Source organism: Ursus americanus, chromosome 1, assembly GCF_024610735.1.
Source record: "Ursus americanus isolate L20-20 chromosome 1, mUrsAme1.1.p, whole genome shotgun sequence".
Taxonomy (NCBI): Eukaryota; Metazoa; Chordata; class Mammalia; order Carnivora; family Ursidae; genus Ursus; species Ursus americanus.
The window spans coordinates 100601405-100619042 of NC_142127.1; the positions used below are offsets into that span (position 1 = coordinate 100601405).

A 17638-nucleotide genomic window follows, 5' to 3' on the forward strand; every position below is an offset into this window, starting at 1 on the left:
TTATAGAAGTTTAATCTCCTTTTCACCCATGAGATCTCAAGAATGATATTCACAGTGCCACACAGAGTTAAAATTTTCCAGAACCCGAAAGTCATTAAGATAAGTCTGAGGAAGAGGAAATTATGCTAAAAGTCTTAAATTTCTGTAGTTTCAGATTATCATTCAGGGCAATACTTGTATTTCCTTCAGAGGCATCAGTAACCATCTTAAAAAACCTTACTGTCCAATTTAACAAAAACCTTCCACATTTCTCTTTTGAGTTCTAACCCATTGAGTGAGGTAGCAGGTTAGGCAATAAGGTGCCAGTTTATAGATGGATAAACTGATACCGAGAGGCTAAAGAACTCGGTTGACATAATACACAGAAAACTTCAGAGAGAGAACTAAACGAAGACCTTTTGACTTACGGTCGATGGGTTTTTCATTATAACGTGTTGCCTCTTTTACTGTTATTGACATATTCTGAGTTTTTTTTAAGACCATAGGTATATCTATTATCTAGAAATCACCATTTGCTAATACCTTGCTTCCAGAAGTGTGATGACTTGGCCTTTATCTTTGTTCATCTTTTAAACGTTTTGGTAGTGTTACATTTTAGTTAAAACAATGAAAGAGTTTTCTGGCCAAATAGCCTGGAAAATGTACCAATAACATAGAAAATTCCTCTTTACCTATTTTTTTCCTCTTTATTTTTGCAAACGACAAGAACAAGTTAATTTTTTTATTTCCCTTTTGCAGAATATCTGATCAGAACATCATTCCTTCAGTAACTAGGTCTGTGTCGGTGCCAGATACTGGTTCTATCTGGGAGCTTCAGCCAACAGCCTCACAGCCTACAGGTAAAAATTTAGATTATCCTTCAGTGTAGCTCTGAGGATTTAGACTCTTACTTTATAATTCAATTTTTAAAAAATATGTCAGTTTTTGAACCATTTTATTTTGAATATTAACAAATAGTCTCATTTTCCCCAGGAAAGGGTTGAAAATATACTGTTAAGGATTTGCTGGAAGTGTTTAGTAGATAAATTTCATGAATTTGAATCAGCCTCTCTTTTTGTGTTACTCTTACCAGTGTGGAAAAGTCCTATGAATTGTTCTTTGACTTCTGCCAGCCAGAGTGGAAAAAGAAAAAAAAAAAAAAGGAAAAAAAAAAAAAAAGCTTAAGTAAAAGCATCTATTCTTTTGAGTGAAAGATTGATATATAGCTTAACACTACAGGTACCCAGAAGTTCTGGGATGAGAAAAGCCTGCTTTAAAGTGAACACCCTACCTCATTCTCTGATCTTTTTGCATTGAATTGGAAAATTTGGGTCTGGGATTTTTTTTTTTTTTTTTAAGTTTTGATATTGATGGAACCCTTCTGGTTTTTAAGGTTTGATACCTGCAGAGGTAGAGAGTTTGAACCGTGGATAGTCCTTATAGGAGATTATAGTTGGTGTTGACAGTTCTCAGGAACCATAGGCGTTGATGGGTTTTTCTTAGAGCCCTTGAGCTTTTCAGGTGGTAGTTCTCTTGCTAACACTGATCCTGCGGATTATAGCAGGAGAAGGACTGATTATCATCCCTCATCAACTTCCCCTGCTCTGTGTACCTTATTTTTCCTTGGTAGCCATTTATAGTAGGATGTTAAAAATATTCTCCAATTTTGGGGGAACTATTTATAAGTATCTTAAACAGTTTCTTTTGGTATGATGTGATCAAGGCCTTTTACAAATAGTCCATTGGTTTTATACAACCAATAATTTCTAGTATAGATATAGGAGTATAGGGAGTAGAGAATGCTGAAAAGTGGTGTCAGCAAACCTTTTGTTGGCAGTAGGAAAACAGACTCAGAAGCCTTTATTTGTTTACTTCTGCATCTGACCCTGTGCTGCTTTGCAGGTCTGCAGGACCCACTGTCATTTGTTAGACCTGCCCAGCCTTTCCAGAGGCTTCCCCAGCTCCAGCTGTACCTCTTTCTTTTTCTTTGAAGTGAAATTCACGTAACATAACATTACCATTTTTAGATGAGCAATTCAGTGGCATTTAATACATTCACAATATCATGCAACTACTTAGTGCTCTCTAGTTTGTTATATACCTCTCTTGACCCCACTCTCTACTGGGTGTGCAGTAAGAGGTTGTATGGCTACTGGAAATACTGTGGGCTTTGGGATCTAACACACTGGTATTTTAAGTCCTGGAATGGCCACGTGTTTGGTGTGTGTCCTTGGGAATGTTATGAAACTACCCCTATTCCTTAGCTTATTCATCTGTAAAGATGAGGGATATGAACGAATACCTTATAGGGTTTGTTTGTATTAAGAGAGAGACAGAGAGGGACAGTGGGGGATGGGGGCAGCAGGAGAGGGAGAGGGAATCCTAAGCAGGTTCCATGCCCAGTGTGGAGCCTGACACAGGGCTCGATCTCATGACACTGAGCTAATGACCTGAGCCAAAATAAGTATCAGGTGCTCAACTAACTGAGCCATCCAGGTGCCCCTCTTACAGGATTTTTTGAGAATGAAATTAGTTTCTCAGCAAATGCCTGGTAATTTCTTTCCTTCTACATGTGTTGAAGGATATTGATTTAAACCAGAGCCCACTGTCAGTTTAGTCTACCTAAAAGCAGCACAGATATGTATGATGGAGCTCATTCATGGATAGGGAAACAGCTTTTTTCATTAATGCTTGTGGATATGTGATCATGTATGTAAGCTCCGATATCCTTCACTTTTCCTCTTACTGTCCTACAGTTTGGGAAGGTGGTAGTGTATGGGATCTTCCCCTTGACACCACGACTCCAGGACCTGCCCTTGAACAGCTTCAGCAGATGGAGAAGGCCAAAGCTGCAAAGGTCTGAAACTCATTCTTCCATAGCAGTGCGTGCTTTCCATCTGTAGGACATGGGCATTTGTTTACTGATGTCTCTCTTTGGCTAGCTGTACTTTTTCCTATTAGTTTACTGTTACTTAGCTGGTATAAGCACATTCATATGCTATTCTTACTGTCCCCTTTTCTCCCAAAAAAGACCTCAAACAATGAAAATTAACAAGTTTAAATAAAACCAAATAAAATTGGTTGACACATTCATGATTATGATCATATGTATACTTTAATTACATTATTCATGGTATAAACGCTTGTTTTAAATTCTAAGACTTAGGAAAATATGCACTGCGTTGCTTATCAAACTCTTGATCTGTGGCTTGAGTTCCCACATTGAATCTTTATAGTGGTGTTAATATGCATTTCTTACTGTCCCCAGACATGTGGTCACATTAACATTAGATCCCATGTTCCATTCACATCTTCTGGAGGAGCAGGGAATCTTGAGTTTTGGTTTTTAGTACGTGCCAGCTGAGGATGTCTTATCAACACTTAGTGTCATTGTAATGATTCTGGATTCTCATGCCTCCGGGAGAATTTTGTTCCTATTTTATACTTAATGTGTTCTTATCCTCTGAGGTAGACAGTCTGCATAGAGTGCCCAGAAAGGGTTCACGGTCAGGGTCTGTCTCCATAAATGAGCAAGAGACCATAATTCAGCTAATTCTTGAGAGTGTTCTAGTACTGTCCTGCTTTGTGCTGGGAACACGTAGATGATGAGGGAGTGATAGGAACTTGCAGTCTTTTGTGTCTGGGGTGTGTATGTGTTGAAGTGGGCAGGGGGGCAATGACACACAGGTGAATAACACTTAGAGTTACAGGTTACTCAGGAAAGCACATGGGCTAGCTCTTCTCACCCAGTTGGAGAGGTGGGCATCAGGAATTGGGTGACACTGGTGATGGACAGTAATACTTGCACTAAGTTTTACTTGAAGAATAGTAAGATTTAACCCAGTTGAAGGAAACAGTTCCTGTAAAGGCTCGGAAATGCACGAGAACATAACTGGCTCAGGAAGCAGCTAAATAATTTGGTCTGGCCTGTAGCCATTGTGTGTCTGAGGGATAAGTGAAGAGCGAGGAGGCTATGATGAGGCAAGCCAGTCATGAGGGCCCTTACACATGTCCTGTTAGAGGGTTAGGATTTATTTCAGGGTGAAGGATGGTGTTATGTGTAAGCCGGGAATGACTCTTTTGGTGGAACTTAAAAGATGTTGTGCTGGAGAATGTGGGCAAAACGGATGCTTGGGAAACTAGTAAGGGACTTCTAGAAATGTGGATGAGAAAGTGAAAGCCTGAACTGTGGTGTGGCAGTGAGAATTGAGACGAGGTGCTGGATTGGATTAGTAACTAGGAACTATAAATGATAGAATTTGTTAAGTGATTGGTCTTCAAATTTTAAAGAATTCTATGATTTTTCACTCTAGCAGCTTTACAACATTGCTTTTGAAACCTTGTAGACACAGTTAGATCTTGAATCAGAAAATCCTTTGTAGAGATGAGCAAAGAAGTGCCACCCCAAGAGAATTTTGATGTTACTGTCCTGGTGGCCAGTTTCTTCCATGTCTAGGAGATGGGGTATGATAGTGTGGAATGAGGAGGTAGGTAAATGTTGGGGGAGAGTCCATTCAGTTTAGAAGAGCGTGACACTGTTCTGCCTACTGCAACATACCAGAGCTGAGTTCTTACAGAACTGGTTTCATCACTCACTTGCAGTACAAGCAACTGTGAATGGTGTAGTTTCTACATCTTCCAGCTTCTCCTAATGGTACTGGTCAGTGATGTTGGAGTGTTTCTGTGCTTGGCTTCAGGTTTCTAAGAGTATTTTCTTGTAATCACAGCTAGAACAGGAGAGAAGAGAGGCAGAAATGAGGGCAAAACGGGAAGAGGAGGAACGAAAGAGGCAAGAAGAACTGCGGAGACAACAGGAGGAAATTCTTCGGAGGCAGCAGGAGGAAGAAAGGAAGAGGCGGGAGGAAGAAGAGCTCGCCCGAAGGAAACAGGTATACCTCGGAGAACACGGACCACAGAATTAGCCCAGAACCGCATTCATGGTTCTCGAGAGATGGTCTCTCTGAGGTTGAGAGGGAGTTAACAGCAGGATTGGGATTAGAGCTTTAGGAGATTCACTTCCTTTAGAAGAAATATCTGTGACCCAGTAGCAGCCCTTGGGGGCTAGCTTCAGTCCTTGTAAATCACTGGAGTTGATTTCTTTTGAATATTTTCAGTTAGATTTCAGAAGTAACTAAGTCTTTGCTAAAGTATTTATAACCAGTGATGATGAACAGTTTTCATGCATTTTGGCTGTTTGTGTTTCTTTTTTGGGAATTCTCTGTTCATGTGCTGGACTTGTTTTTCTGTCGGGATTTTTACAGATCCCGGTTGAAACAGTCCACTCTGCAATAACCCCAGAGTCTACTTTATCTCATATTTCATACCCATTGTTGGCCCCAAGAGGTACTCTGTGAAAAACAAAAGGATTTTTGTTGAGATTAGATTTGAACTACTAATATTTCTTAGGGTTACTCTGCACTCTAGCATCTAAGGGCTCTGAGAAGTATTGCAGTAAAGAAATCAGTTTAATTCTGTGTTGCTCAGTATTTCCTGAATTATTTTGACAGTGAGATACCCCCCCTTTTTTAAGATTTTGTTTATTTGAGAGAGAGTGATCACGAGCAGTGGGGAGAGGCAGAGGGAGAGGGAGAAGCAGACTCCCTGCCAAGCAGGGAGCATGATGCAGTGCTCCAACCCAGGACCCTGAGATCATGACTTGAGCCAAAGGCAGACGCTTAACCAACTGAGCCACCCAGGCGACCGAGATCCTTTTCTTTGTACTTGACATGTGGGACTTTGTTCTTCAGAACATCTTCTAGAATACACAGCTTTACTCAGTACTTCTGACTGGAGAGCTTATTTCTACTACACCAGGCATTTTTGTTTGCTGTGTTGAATTTACCTATGTTCTGGGTTCTCAGTTGATTTTGGGGGGGGTGGAAATAAAGACTAATGGTACCAAAGAGAAACCAAAGCCTCAGGCCTCATGTAGCGCATTCTGGGGTTAATTAGTAAATGTAGTATCTAATGTAGAAACTAGGATAGACTCTCAGTGTAGTGCTATTTTTTATAACTGCTACGATTTTATTTTATTTTTATTTGTTTATTTTTTAGGGAATAGAGCATGTGTGTGCGTTAGTTGGGGGGGTGGGGGTTAGGGGCAGAGGAAGAGGGAGAATCTTATTATTATTATTTTTTTTTTTTGAGAGGGAGAGGGAAGGGGCAGAGGGAGAAAGAGAATCTCAAGTGGAGGGGCGCTCATCGGGGAGCCTGCTTCTCCCTCTCCCTCTGCCTGCCGCTCCCCTTGCTTGTGCTCTCTCTCTGTCAAATAAATAAATCTTAAAAAAAAGAAAAAAAAAAAAAAAGAATCTCAAGTAGACTCCATACCCAGCATGGAGCCTGACACAGGGCTTGATCCCTCAACCCTAAGATCATGACCTGGGCCAAAATCAAGAGTCAGATGCTTAACGGATTGAACACCCAGGTGCTCCACTACTAATACTTTAAATACAAATTATTTTAATTGTTGGTATGTCTATTTCCCAACTCTTTTTACTTTTTACTCTAGATCCTGGTTATATTTTTTTTATGTTTACTGTTAACAGAGCCTTAGCAGCGCATAGTCTGTTTCTTTTAAAATTATAATGGGATGTATTAATTGAGATCCAGAGTTTGTTTCTCTCTCTCTCTCTCTCTCTCTCTCACACACACACACACACACACACTTTTTTTTTTTTTTTTTTAATTTAGGAAGAAGCTCTACGACGCCAAAGGGAGCAAGAAATTGCATTAAGGCGACAGCGAGAAGAGGAAGAAAGACAACAGCAAGAAGAAGCTCTTAGGAGACTGGAGGAGAGGAGGAGAGAAGAGGAGGAAAGGCGGAAGCAGGAGGAGTTGTTACGCAAGCAGGTGACAGATGGCTTGCTCTTCTCATTGCTTCTTTGAAGCTTGGAATTTGTGATTAGAAAGTGTTTGGATATGAGGATAGCCTATTTACTGAAAATTATTAGAAGAGACCTACCTGACTTTTTTGTAATGAGTGTCCCAGGGGTAATCATAAAAGCTGGACAAAATATCAAAGAACCAAAAACTCCACAGAATACTAGAGAGAAATCTAAAGAAGCCCTATCCTTTAAAAAACCAAATGAGAGATCTGCAAGTTGACCACTTTTGCCTGAGGGTACTCTCACTTTTCTAAAGTGCACTATTCAGTGCTGCTTAATATTTTCACAGGCTGTGTAACAATAGGCACTATCCAATTCTAGTCCAACCGGGTCATTCTGTCACTACAGGCAGCCAGAACCCCTAAAGCATTTCCTTTTAATGTTTAGGAAATTAGATTTTTTTTTATTAGTAGACTTTATTTTTAGAGCAGTATTAGATTTTCAGAAAAATTTGGGTGATAATATGGTTTCCTCTATTATTATCTTACATTAATATGGTACATTTGTCACATTAAACCATTATTGATACTTTTTTTTTTTTTTTTAAAGATTTTATTTATTTATTCGACAGAGATAGAGACAGCCAGCGAGAGAGGGAACACAAGCAGGGGGAGTGGGAGAGGAAGAAGCAGGCTCGTAGCGGAGGAGCCTGATGTGGGGCTTGATCCCAGAACGCCAGGATCACGCCCTGAGCCGAAGGCAGACGCTTAACCGCTGTGCCACCCAGGCGCCCCTATTGATACATTTTTAACTAAAGTTTATAGTTTTGTCACATTTCCTCAATTTTTCCCTCATGTCCTTTTTCTGTTCCAGATCCCAAATCCAAAATACTATATTTAGTTGTCTCCCTAGCTGCTGCTTTGCCTGACAGTCTCTCAGGCTGTCCTTGTTTTGGGGGTCTTTGGCAGTTTTAAGATATAGTGGTCTGTATGTTAGAGGGTTACTCTCTATTGGAATTCATCTGACGTTTTTCTCACAAACTGGAGTTATGGGTGTTTGGAAAGTAGATCACACAGAGGCAGGGTGCCATTTTCATCACACTAAATCAAGGGTACATACTATGAACAGGTGTAGACCTTGGTCACTTGGCTGCAGCAGTGCCTGTCAGGTTTCTCCTCTGTAAACGTTACTCTTCTCCCCACGTACTGTACTCTTTGGAAGGAAATCACTGTGGGCAGTCCACACTTAACACATGTAGATTGATACAAGCTGGACACTACCTGCTTTTACCTAAGGTCTTGATTGAAACTCTTTGAGTAACCTAAATACCATTAGATGTAGATAGACCTCAAGGGTAGATTGCATGTCAATTCATCATTTGGCTTATCATTTGAGTTAACTATTTAGTTAAGGTACTATATGCCAGTTATTGTGCTTGTTTCCTGGTGGAGTATGAAAGTTTTAAAGAAATTGTTTCTGTCCTTAAGAAGCTCACAGGCTATGTTGGTGATGATTGTACAAGAACTAAACGCCACAGTTAGGATGCTTTCAGCTGCAAAACGAAAATATTCACCTAAAAATAGTTTAAACAACAGATCACATATCAAGGAGATAAGGCAGTAACTCAGTGATGTCATTAAGGATCTAGGTCCTTTGCAAAATTCTGCTGTAGTGTTTCTTGGTGGGTTTACTTTAACTTCAGATTTTTCACCTCATGATTAGGAGTTTTGGGTACCATGCCCCTGTACAACCTGCAAGGGAATGATCTTTCTCTTACGCTTCTTTTGTTTCAGAAGAATACTTCTCTAGAAGCCTCCCAGCATACATCCCTTTGGCCTAAATCATATCATGTGGGTGCCCCTAGTTACATTGGAAGCTTAAAAAGTGAAATCTGGCATTGTAGACCTCTGAGGTGTCAGAGCCTCTGTCTGCAAGGAAGAAGCCTGAAAGGAATGGTTTTTGGATAGGAAATAGTTGTTGCCATGGGTAGACTAGGAGCAAACAGAGAAGGATGAGGTATAATTGGACATAATGAAGTGGCAGAGGGGAAGTCTTACCTCCTAAAGGCTAGGGAAGTCCTCATAGAGTGGTTGATATCTGCCCTGAGTTCTGGAGAACAAAGGGGAATGGGCTATCTGGATAAAACACAGCATTGTAGGTACAAACATTGGAATGGTTTGGAAGAAGAAAAGCAGAAGGACAATGAGCCAAGGTACAGGACAGAGTAGTAAGGGAATGGATGATGGGTCGAAGAAAGATGTTCCAAAGGACCCGTGGGCCACAAGGGGTGTGAATCAGGGATGGAATTTAAGTGGTCTTGTAAGGTTGCTCTGGTTCCAGAACTGGTTGATGCTTTCCTGGTAATCTTAACTGACTGAGCCACCCAGGTGCCCCCGCTTTCCTGGTAATCTGTCCTTGCAAGGTGTCCTGGTAGTTTTTCAAGCTCAGTACCCTGAAAAGCTAGCTCTACCTCAATATAGGAACTGTCTTCAGAATCTGCCTTTGCTGCAGTTGGTGGTGATCTCTTAGAGAGATCAGTACTTACCACAGATGTTCAAAGTGACATTCCTTTCATGAAGAAATTAGCAAATAAATTGAAATTTTATCCTGTAAGCATGCTAAGCTTTTGTAGCTACTGTAAATATATTTTAAAAGAAAACTTACCTCTGCCTATGTCATCATAAATGGGAATTTCTGCTTTCTCTATTACTTTTATAGCTTTTTGACAGAAACCTTCAAAAGTGATTCGAATTTTTTTTTTAACAGAATTAAATTTTATTCTCTTTTCTTTTTCCTTCTGGGAAGGAAGAGGAGGCTGCAAAATGGGCCCGGGAAGAAGAAGAAGCCCAGCGTCGATTAGAGGAGAACAGGCTGCGAATGGAAGAGGAGGCAGCCCGACTCCGGCATGAAGAGGAGGAGCGGAAGAGGAAAGAGCTGGAGCTCCAGCGGCAGAAGGAGTTAATGCGCCAGAGGCAGCAGCAACAAGAGGCGCTCCGGAGGCTGCAGCAGCAACAGCAGCAGCAGCAGCTGGCTCAGATGAAGGTAAAGCCTTGACACCAACCGTAGGAGCTACTTGCTGGTGTTTTTAGGTAGATGCTGGCAGTATCAGTAGTAAGGTAGTGTACTTTCTTTAGTACTGAATGTTACTACTGTTTTTTTTTTTTACCCCTAAGTAAGCTCCATGCCCAGTGGGGAGCTTTTGAACTCACGACCCAGAGATCAAGAGTCACATGCTCTACTGACTGAGCAAGCCAAGCAACCAGCAAGACTTAGTGACTGTCTGGATCTGAGGGACAAAGGCAGAGCTGGGATGGCTGCTAGATAGTAAGCCTTCGGTGACCATGAAGTCGTGGCATTAGTGGTGGAATGGGAGTAAATGGGAAGTGAGGAGCAGTTTTATGGCAGGGTTCAAATAACTTTACATGTGATCGGTAGTTAGCAGTATGGTTCAGTGTGCCCTATCTTTAGGGAGCTCATGGGAGAAAGGTATATAAATAGGAAATACGAATACAGAGTGGTGAGCATAGTGAGAGAGGTGGCAGTTCTCAGGGTGTGAGCCCATGGGAATTTGTTAGGAATGAAGATTTTCAGGTCCCACCCCAGACTTCCTAAATCAGAACCTTTTGAGGGTGGAACCCAGTAATCTGTGTTTGAACAAAGCCTCCAGGGGTTTCTTCTGCTTGCTAAAATGTGAGAATCACTGTCCACATAGGAAGTATGGAGAGGTTTCCTAGAAAAAGATAACTTTTAAACTGAGTCATTTGGGAGGGAAAATTAAAAACAAGAAAAAGCTGAACAGGCAGTTTGGAGAATGGAGGGGGTTTTTGAGAGAGGAGACATAGTGTAAGCAAAGGAATGAAGTTCAGAAACACTGTGGTATGTTTGGGGGAATTTTAAAAAGTGAGTTACTATTGTTGGCAAGTGAAGTATGAGAGAAGCATGGGCAGGGTCTGTGTCACCATGGGTTGTATATACTCTATTAAAGAATTAGGACTTAAAGTGTATAAAACAGAGTGGGACACTGAAGTGTTTTCAGCTAGGAAATAGCATTGTCCTATTTGTAAGAGCAAATATTAGTCACTTTGAGAACTAGATGGAAGATGGACTTGCAAAGAACAGAACTGGAGGTCAGCAGAGTGCTTGTGTGTGAGGGGCTGGAGTGGTCTGGGTGAAGGAGAGGAAGGTGGTAGTGGGATTGGAAAGGTGGAGTTGAAGATACTAATTATTGAGTGTTTGCTTTGTGTCAAGCACTGGACCACAGCTTTTCATATGTTACATCATTTTATCTTTACAACTATTGTTAAAAGCTTAGGTGTGGATACCTATATTCTGCCAAAGAGGAAAAATGTTCGGGAGCTATGTTTTAGCTTGCTTTGGGTCCAGCTGAGAGTTGAGAGCAGAGCCATGTATTAGAACCCATGTATCTTTGGCTCCAGGGCCCTGAAAAGGCTGCCAGAAGACTGTTCTTAGAGGCCACATCATAGAATGTGGTGACTAATAAGAATATGGGGATAAAGGGGAAGACAAAGGCACAGGTAACTTCCAGATCTCTAACTTCTCTGGCTATCTTTTGTATGTCTGGTTTTGGCTTGTTATCTTCCAATAAAGACTGTAGCGTTTTTTGTTTGTTTTGTTTGTTTGTTTGTTTGTTTTTGAAGATTTTTTTTAATTTCAGAGAGAGAAAGCAAGAGACAGAGCACAAGCGGAGGGAAAGATGCAGAGGGAGAAGCAGACTCCCTGCTGAGCAGGGAGCTTGATGTGGGGCTTGATCCCCAGGACCCTGGGATTGTGACCTGAGCTGAAGGCAGATGCTTAACCACTGAGCCACCCAGGCACCCCAAGACTGTAGAGATATTTTATAGATAAAAAATTTTGAATGAAGATAAAGAACTTAAGATGGTTATGAGGAGTTGTTAAAGGTTCTCCTGGGTGGGTGGGGGAGGAGTTTTTTAAAGATGGCTTAATTGAGATACAACTGACATACCATACAGTTGAACGAGTTAAAGTAGACAATTCAGTAGTTTCGGTATATTCACAGATATGTGCAACCATCACCACGTGGATTTTAACATTTTTCAGTACCACCCTAGGCCCCCCAAAACACCCTCTGGCTGTCACACCCTATCCCCTGTTCTCCCCAGCCCAAAGTAACCCCTAATCTACTTCTGTCTTTATAGATTAGCCTATTCTAGACATAACAGCTAAATGGAATTCTATGATATGTGGTGTTCTGTGACTGGCTTCTTTGAATTAGCATAATGGTTTCAAGGTTCTTCACTCATATTATATGAATCAGTGCTTTATTCCTTTTTATGGCTGAATAACAGTCTGCTTTATGGACATGCCAGCTTTTGTGTATCCATTCCTCAGTTGATGGACATTTGAACTGTTTCTATCTTTTGGCTATTATGAGCATTGCTGCTATAGATAAATATTCATGTTCAAGCTTTTATGTAGATGTATAAACCTAGGAGTGGAATTGCTGGGCTATATGAGAACTATGTGTTTAATGGTTTGAGAAACTGCCAGACTATTTTTCAAAGTGGCTGTACCATTTTACATCACCACCAGCAATATATGGGAATTCAAATTTCTCCACATCCTCATTAGTCCTTATTATCTGATATTTTGATTATAGCCACCCTAGTAGGTGTGGAGTGTTGTCTTGTGGTTTTGGTTTGTATTTCCCCGACGAGAAATGATGTCGAGTATCTTTTCATGTGTTTATTGGCCATTTGTGTATCTTTGGAGAAATGTCTATTCAAATCCTTTGCCTGCCTTTAATCTAGGTGGTTTGTCTTACTGAGTTATAAGAGTTATTTATATGTTCTAGATATTATAAGTCCCTTATCAGATACATGATTTAAAAATATTTTTCCTATTACTTGGGTTGTCTTTTTACTTCCTTGTGTTCTTTGATGGATAACATTTTTCATTTTTATGAAGTTCAATTTTTTCTTTTGTTGTTTGTGCTTTTGGTATCATATCTAAGAAACTGTTGCCAAATTCGAGGTGATGAAGATTTATTCCAATGTTTTCTTCCAATACTTCTGTAATTTTAGCTGCTACATTTAGGTCTTTCATCCATTTTGTGTTATTTTCTGTTAATTGTATGAGGTAAGGGTTGGACTTCCATTCTTTTGCTTGTGACTAACTATCCAGGTGTCCTACACCATTTGTTGAAAAGACTATTCTTTTTCCGCTGAATGGCCTTGACAGTCAAGTTGAAAATCAGTTTACCATAGACATGTGTTTTCATTTCTGGACTCTGAATTCTATTCAAGTGTCTATATTATATGTCATTATGCTAGTAACATACCATCTTGATATTTTATTGCTTTGTTTAAGTTTTGAAATCAGGAAGTGTGAGTCTTCCAGCTTTGTTCTTTTTCCCTATTATTTGGCTATTCTGGTTATCTTTCAGTTCCATATGGATTGTAGAATAGCTTATCAGTTTCCACAAGAAGCCAGCTGGGATTTTGACAGAGATTGCCTTGACTCTGTAGATCAGTCTGAGGAACTTTGCCACCTTAACAATATTAAGTTTTCTGATCCATAAACATGGGATGGTTTTTATTTAGATCTTCTTGAATTTCTTTCAGTACTTTATAGTTTTTAGGGTATAACTTTGTATTACTTCTGTTAAACTTATTAAGTATTTTGCTATTTTTGATGTTCTTGTAAATGGAATTTTCAAAATTTCGTTTTCAGATTGTTCACTGCAAGTGTATAGATAGACAGTTAATATTTGTATATTGGGCTTTTGTATCCTGCAGTCTTGCTGAACTGCTTTATTAGTTAATATTTCTTAATGGATTCATTAGGATTTTCTATACATAGAATTTTGTCATCTGTGAATAGAGATGGTTTTACTTCATCCTTTCAAATCTTTTTTTTTTTTTTTTAAAGATTTTATTTATTTGACAGAGATAGAGACAGCCAGCGAGAGAAGGAACACAAGCAGGGGGAGTGGGAGAGGAAGAAGCAGGCTCATAGCAGAAGAGCCTGATGTGGGGCTCGATCCCAGATCGCCGGGATCACGCCCTGAGCCGAAGGCAGACGCTCAACCGCTGTGCCACCCAGGCGCCCCCATCCTTTCAAATCTTTTATTTCATTTTCTCGCCTAGTTGTCCTGGCTAGAACCTCTAATACAATGTTGAATAGAAATAGCAAATCGAATATCTTTGTCTTGTTTCTGATCTTGGAGGAGGAAGCATCCAGTCTTTCACCATTAAATTTAATGTTATCTGTGGGGTTTTTGTAGATGCCCTTCATCAGGCTGAGGAAGTTTCCTTCTATTCCTTCTTTGTTGAGCATTTTTATCCTGAAAGGGTGTTGGATTTTGTCAGATGCTTTGTGTCTGTTGAGATGATCATGTTTTTGTTTTGTTTTGTTTCTATCAATATAGTGTATTAGATTAATTGATTTTCACATGTTGAACCACTGTTGGATTCCTGGGATAAGTCCTACTTGGTATATAATTCTATTTTTATATGTTGCTGGACTTAGTTTGCTTGTATTTTGATGAGGATTTTTATGTTCATATTCATAAGAGATTTTGGTCTATAAGTTATTTTTTCTTTCTTGTGATGTCTTTGTCTGATTTTGGTGTCAGAATAATGCTTGGCCTTGAAGAATGAGTTGGGAAATGTTTCCTCTTCTATATTTTGGAAGAGTTTGTGAAGAAGTAGTATTACTTCTTTTATTTTTATTTTTTCAAAGATTTTATTTGAGAGAGCGAGTGAGAGAGTGAGTGAAAGAGCACAAGCAGGAGGAGCTGCAGAGGGAGAGGGAGAAGCAGGCTCCCTGCTGAGTAGGAGCCTGACATGGGGCTCTAGGATCATGACCTGAGATGAAGGTAGACGCTTAACAGATTGAGCCTCACAGGCGCCCCACAGTGGTATTACTTCTTTGAACGTTTGGTAGAATTCAGCGGTTAAACCATGTAGGCCTAGGCTTTTCTTTGTGGATGGTTTTTTGGTTACTAAATCAATGTCTTTACTTTTTTTTTTTTTTTTTTTTACTGCAAAGAAAATTTATTTTACATATCACTAGCCATGAATTTTTGTCCTTAGTTCTTACATAAATACTGCCTAGTGCCATTATCCAAATGGCAGGACCATTTTATGTCTGTAGTCACTTCTGTATTCACAAAGAGAATTTGCATGACTTACAGAAATGAAACTATCAGGGATGCCTGGGTGGCTCAGTCAGTTGAGCATCAGACTCTTGATTTTGGCTAAGGTCATGATCTCGGAGTCATGGGATCTGCCCACATCAGGCTCCATGCTTAGCACAGAGTCTGCTTTTCCCTCTCCCTCTCTTTCTACCCCTCTCCCCGCGTGCACACTTGTGCTTTCTAGCTCTGTCAAATAAATAAATAAAATCTTTAAAAAAATTTAATGTAACTGTCAGTGAAGGCTTAACAGTGGAGATGCAATCTAACATCTATAATATCTAATGTTTTGCAGAGAGCAATGTAGGGGAGATGTATTTTTAGTTACCTTTCATTTGAGTGACCCTATTTAAAATTAATAATTTAGAAGTTCTTAGTCTCTTAAGGAGATTTTCAAAAGCACTTAATAGAAATGGTTAGTGAGATTTTTAAGAAATATCTTCCATGTCCACATGCTGTTGTGATTTCTGCACCATTTTTTCTTCCAGCTGCTTTCCTTTGCCTGCAAAAGAGGCGCAGATAAGATGTTTTGCTTGACTTCTTTGATGTCCTGAGCTTTCTGTAATTCTTTATTTTTCTTTAATCTGTTCATTATAAATTTAGCTTTTTGTTTCTCTTTGATCTCTTCAACTCTCTTCATCACATCAGTAGTTTTATACCATAGCTCTCGCTCATATTTGAGAGGCTCATTTCTATGTTGCAAAATCAAATGGATTATCTACCGTAAACTTTTTGCCTGCTACTATTTGGAATGCTTTAGTCCATCTGACACTTGTGATGATTGTGCTTCTTTTTAAAGTTTTTAACGAGACTTGAATTAACAGAAGCTGAGTACCTTGCAGTTGTTATGGACGAACGTCATGCCATGGCTGGGGTAAATGAGCCCTGAACAGAAATAGCACTTCTCAGTACACATGTTGAAACCATGTAGGTTCACACTGACCAAACGCCAGTCTTGAGTGGAATTCTTGGTGTCTTCTTACAGGTCTATTTAGTTTGTCTATTTCTTCTTGAGTGTTTGGTAATTTGTCTCTTTGTAGGAATCTGTCTTCTTCATCTAGTTATCTAATTGATTGGCAGACAGTTGGTCATAACCAACTGTCCTTTATCATATTCCTTTATATTCCTTTCTATTTCTGTAAGGTCAATAGTGATGTCCTTCTTTCTTTCCTATTGTAGTAATTTGAGTCTTCTCTCTTTTTTCCTTGGACAGTCAAGCTAAGTCAATTTTGTTGCTCTTTTTAAAGAACCGGCTTTTGGTTTTATTGACCTTTTTCTCTTTTATCTGTTTCATTAATTTCTTCTCTAATTTTATTATTTCTTTCTGCTTGCTTTAATTTTACTTTGTTCTCTTTTTCTAGTATCTTAAGGTAGATGGTTAGTCTGTTGAGTTGAGATCTATCTTCTTTCTCACTATAGACATTTGCAGTTATAAATTTCCCTCTAAGTATTGCTTTAACTGGTACCCATAAGTTTTGATTTGTTCTTGGACTCATTGGTTATATAGAAGTGTTTTGTTTAATTTCCATTTACTTGTGAGTTTCCAAAATTTCTTTGTTACTTTCATTCCATTGTGATCAGAGAACATACTTTTATTCTTTTCCTTTTTCTTTTATTTTACTTTATTTTTTTATTTTAACTAAACTCCACACCCAATGTAGGGCTTGAACTCATGACCCTGAGCTCGAGTTACATGCTCTACCAAATGAGCCAGCCAGGTGCCTCTATATTTCCCCTTAAATGAATTATTTTTTTTAATTTTTTTAAAGATTTTATTTATTTATTTGACAGAGAGACAGCCAGTGAGAGAGGGAACACAAGCAGGGGTAGTGGGAGAGGAAGTAGCAGACTCCCAGCAGAGGAGCCTGATGCAGGGCTTGATCCCAGAACCCCGGGATCACACCCTGAGCTGAAGGCAGACGCTTAACGACTGAGCCACCCAGGTGTCCCCCCTTTAAATGAATTATTGAAGTTGGTTTTATGTCCCGTTTTACCTTCTTTAGGTCTGTCCTGGAGAATGTTCCATGTTTCTTTGAGAAGAATGTATATTCTACTGTTGTTGGCTGGAGTGTTCTATATAGATGTCTTTTAGTTCCAGTCAGTTTATAGTGTTGTTCAAGTCACCTAAATCCTTGTTGATCTCCACCTTTTTGTCCATTATTGAAAGTAGAGTATTAAAGTAATGAAGTCTTAAAGTATTACTGACTAAATATTGTCAAGCTACTCAATTGTCTGTATCTCCTTTAATTTCTGCCATTTCTTGCTTTATGTATTTTGGTGCTCTGTTTCATGGCACATACATATTTATAATTGTTTTATCTTCCTGCTGAATTGATTCTTTATTATACTTAAGTGTCTTTGTCTCTAATAACATTTTTTTTAAAGTAGGCTCCTTTCCCACTGTGAGCCCAGCATGGGGCTTGAGCTCATGCGAGTTCAGCTACCACTTAACTGACTAAGCCACTCAGGTGCCCCAACATTTTTTTTGTTTTAAAGTATATTTTGTCTGATAATGATACAGAAACTCCAGCTTTCTTGTGTTTGCTGTTTGCCTGATATATCTTTATCCATCCTTTCACTTTCAACCTGTTTATACCTTTGAATGTGAAGTGTCTCTTTGAGACAATATAGTTGCATCTTATTTTTGTATCTGGTCTGA

General features: G+C 39.4%; 1 protein-coding gene and 1 pseudogene across 6 annotated transcripts in view; one reads left to right on the forward strand and one right to left on the reverse strand.

The window, feature by feature from the left end:
• The window catches only part of GIGYF2 (GRB10 interacting GYF protein 2), a 145914-nt gene that overhangs the window by 101767 nt on the left and 26509 nt on the right, over positions 1-17638 (forward strand). For all 6 annotated transcript variants that reach the window (XM_045794109.2, XM_045794111.2, XM_045794112.2 and 3 more), the window contains 5 exons: positions 739-839; positions 2736-2836; positions 4707-4868; positions 6670-6828; positions 9609-9845. In XM_045794109.2, coding sequence (XP_045650065.1) covers positions 739-839; positions 2736-2836; positions 4707-4868; positions 6670-6828; positions 9609-9845 — 760 coding nt within the window. The remainder of the gene's footprint in view (positions 1-738; positions 840-2735; positions 2837-4706; positions 4869-6669; positions 6829-9608; positions 9846-17638) is intronic.
• On the reverse strand, positions 15408-15895 carry LOC123790060 (putative ribosome biogenesis protein RLP24 pseudogene; annotated as a pseudogene).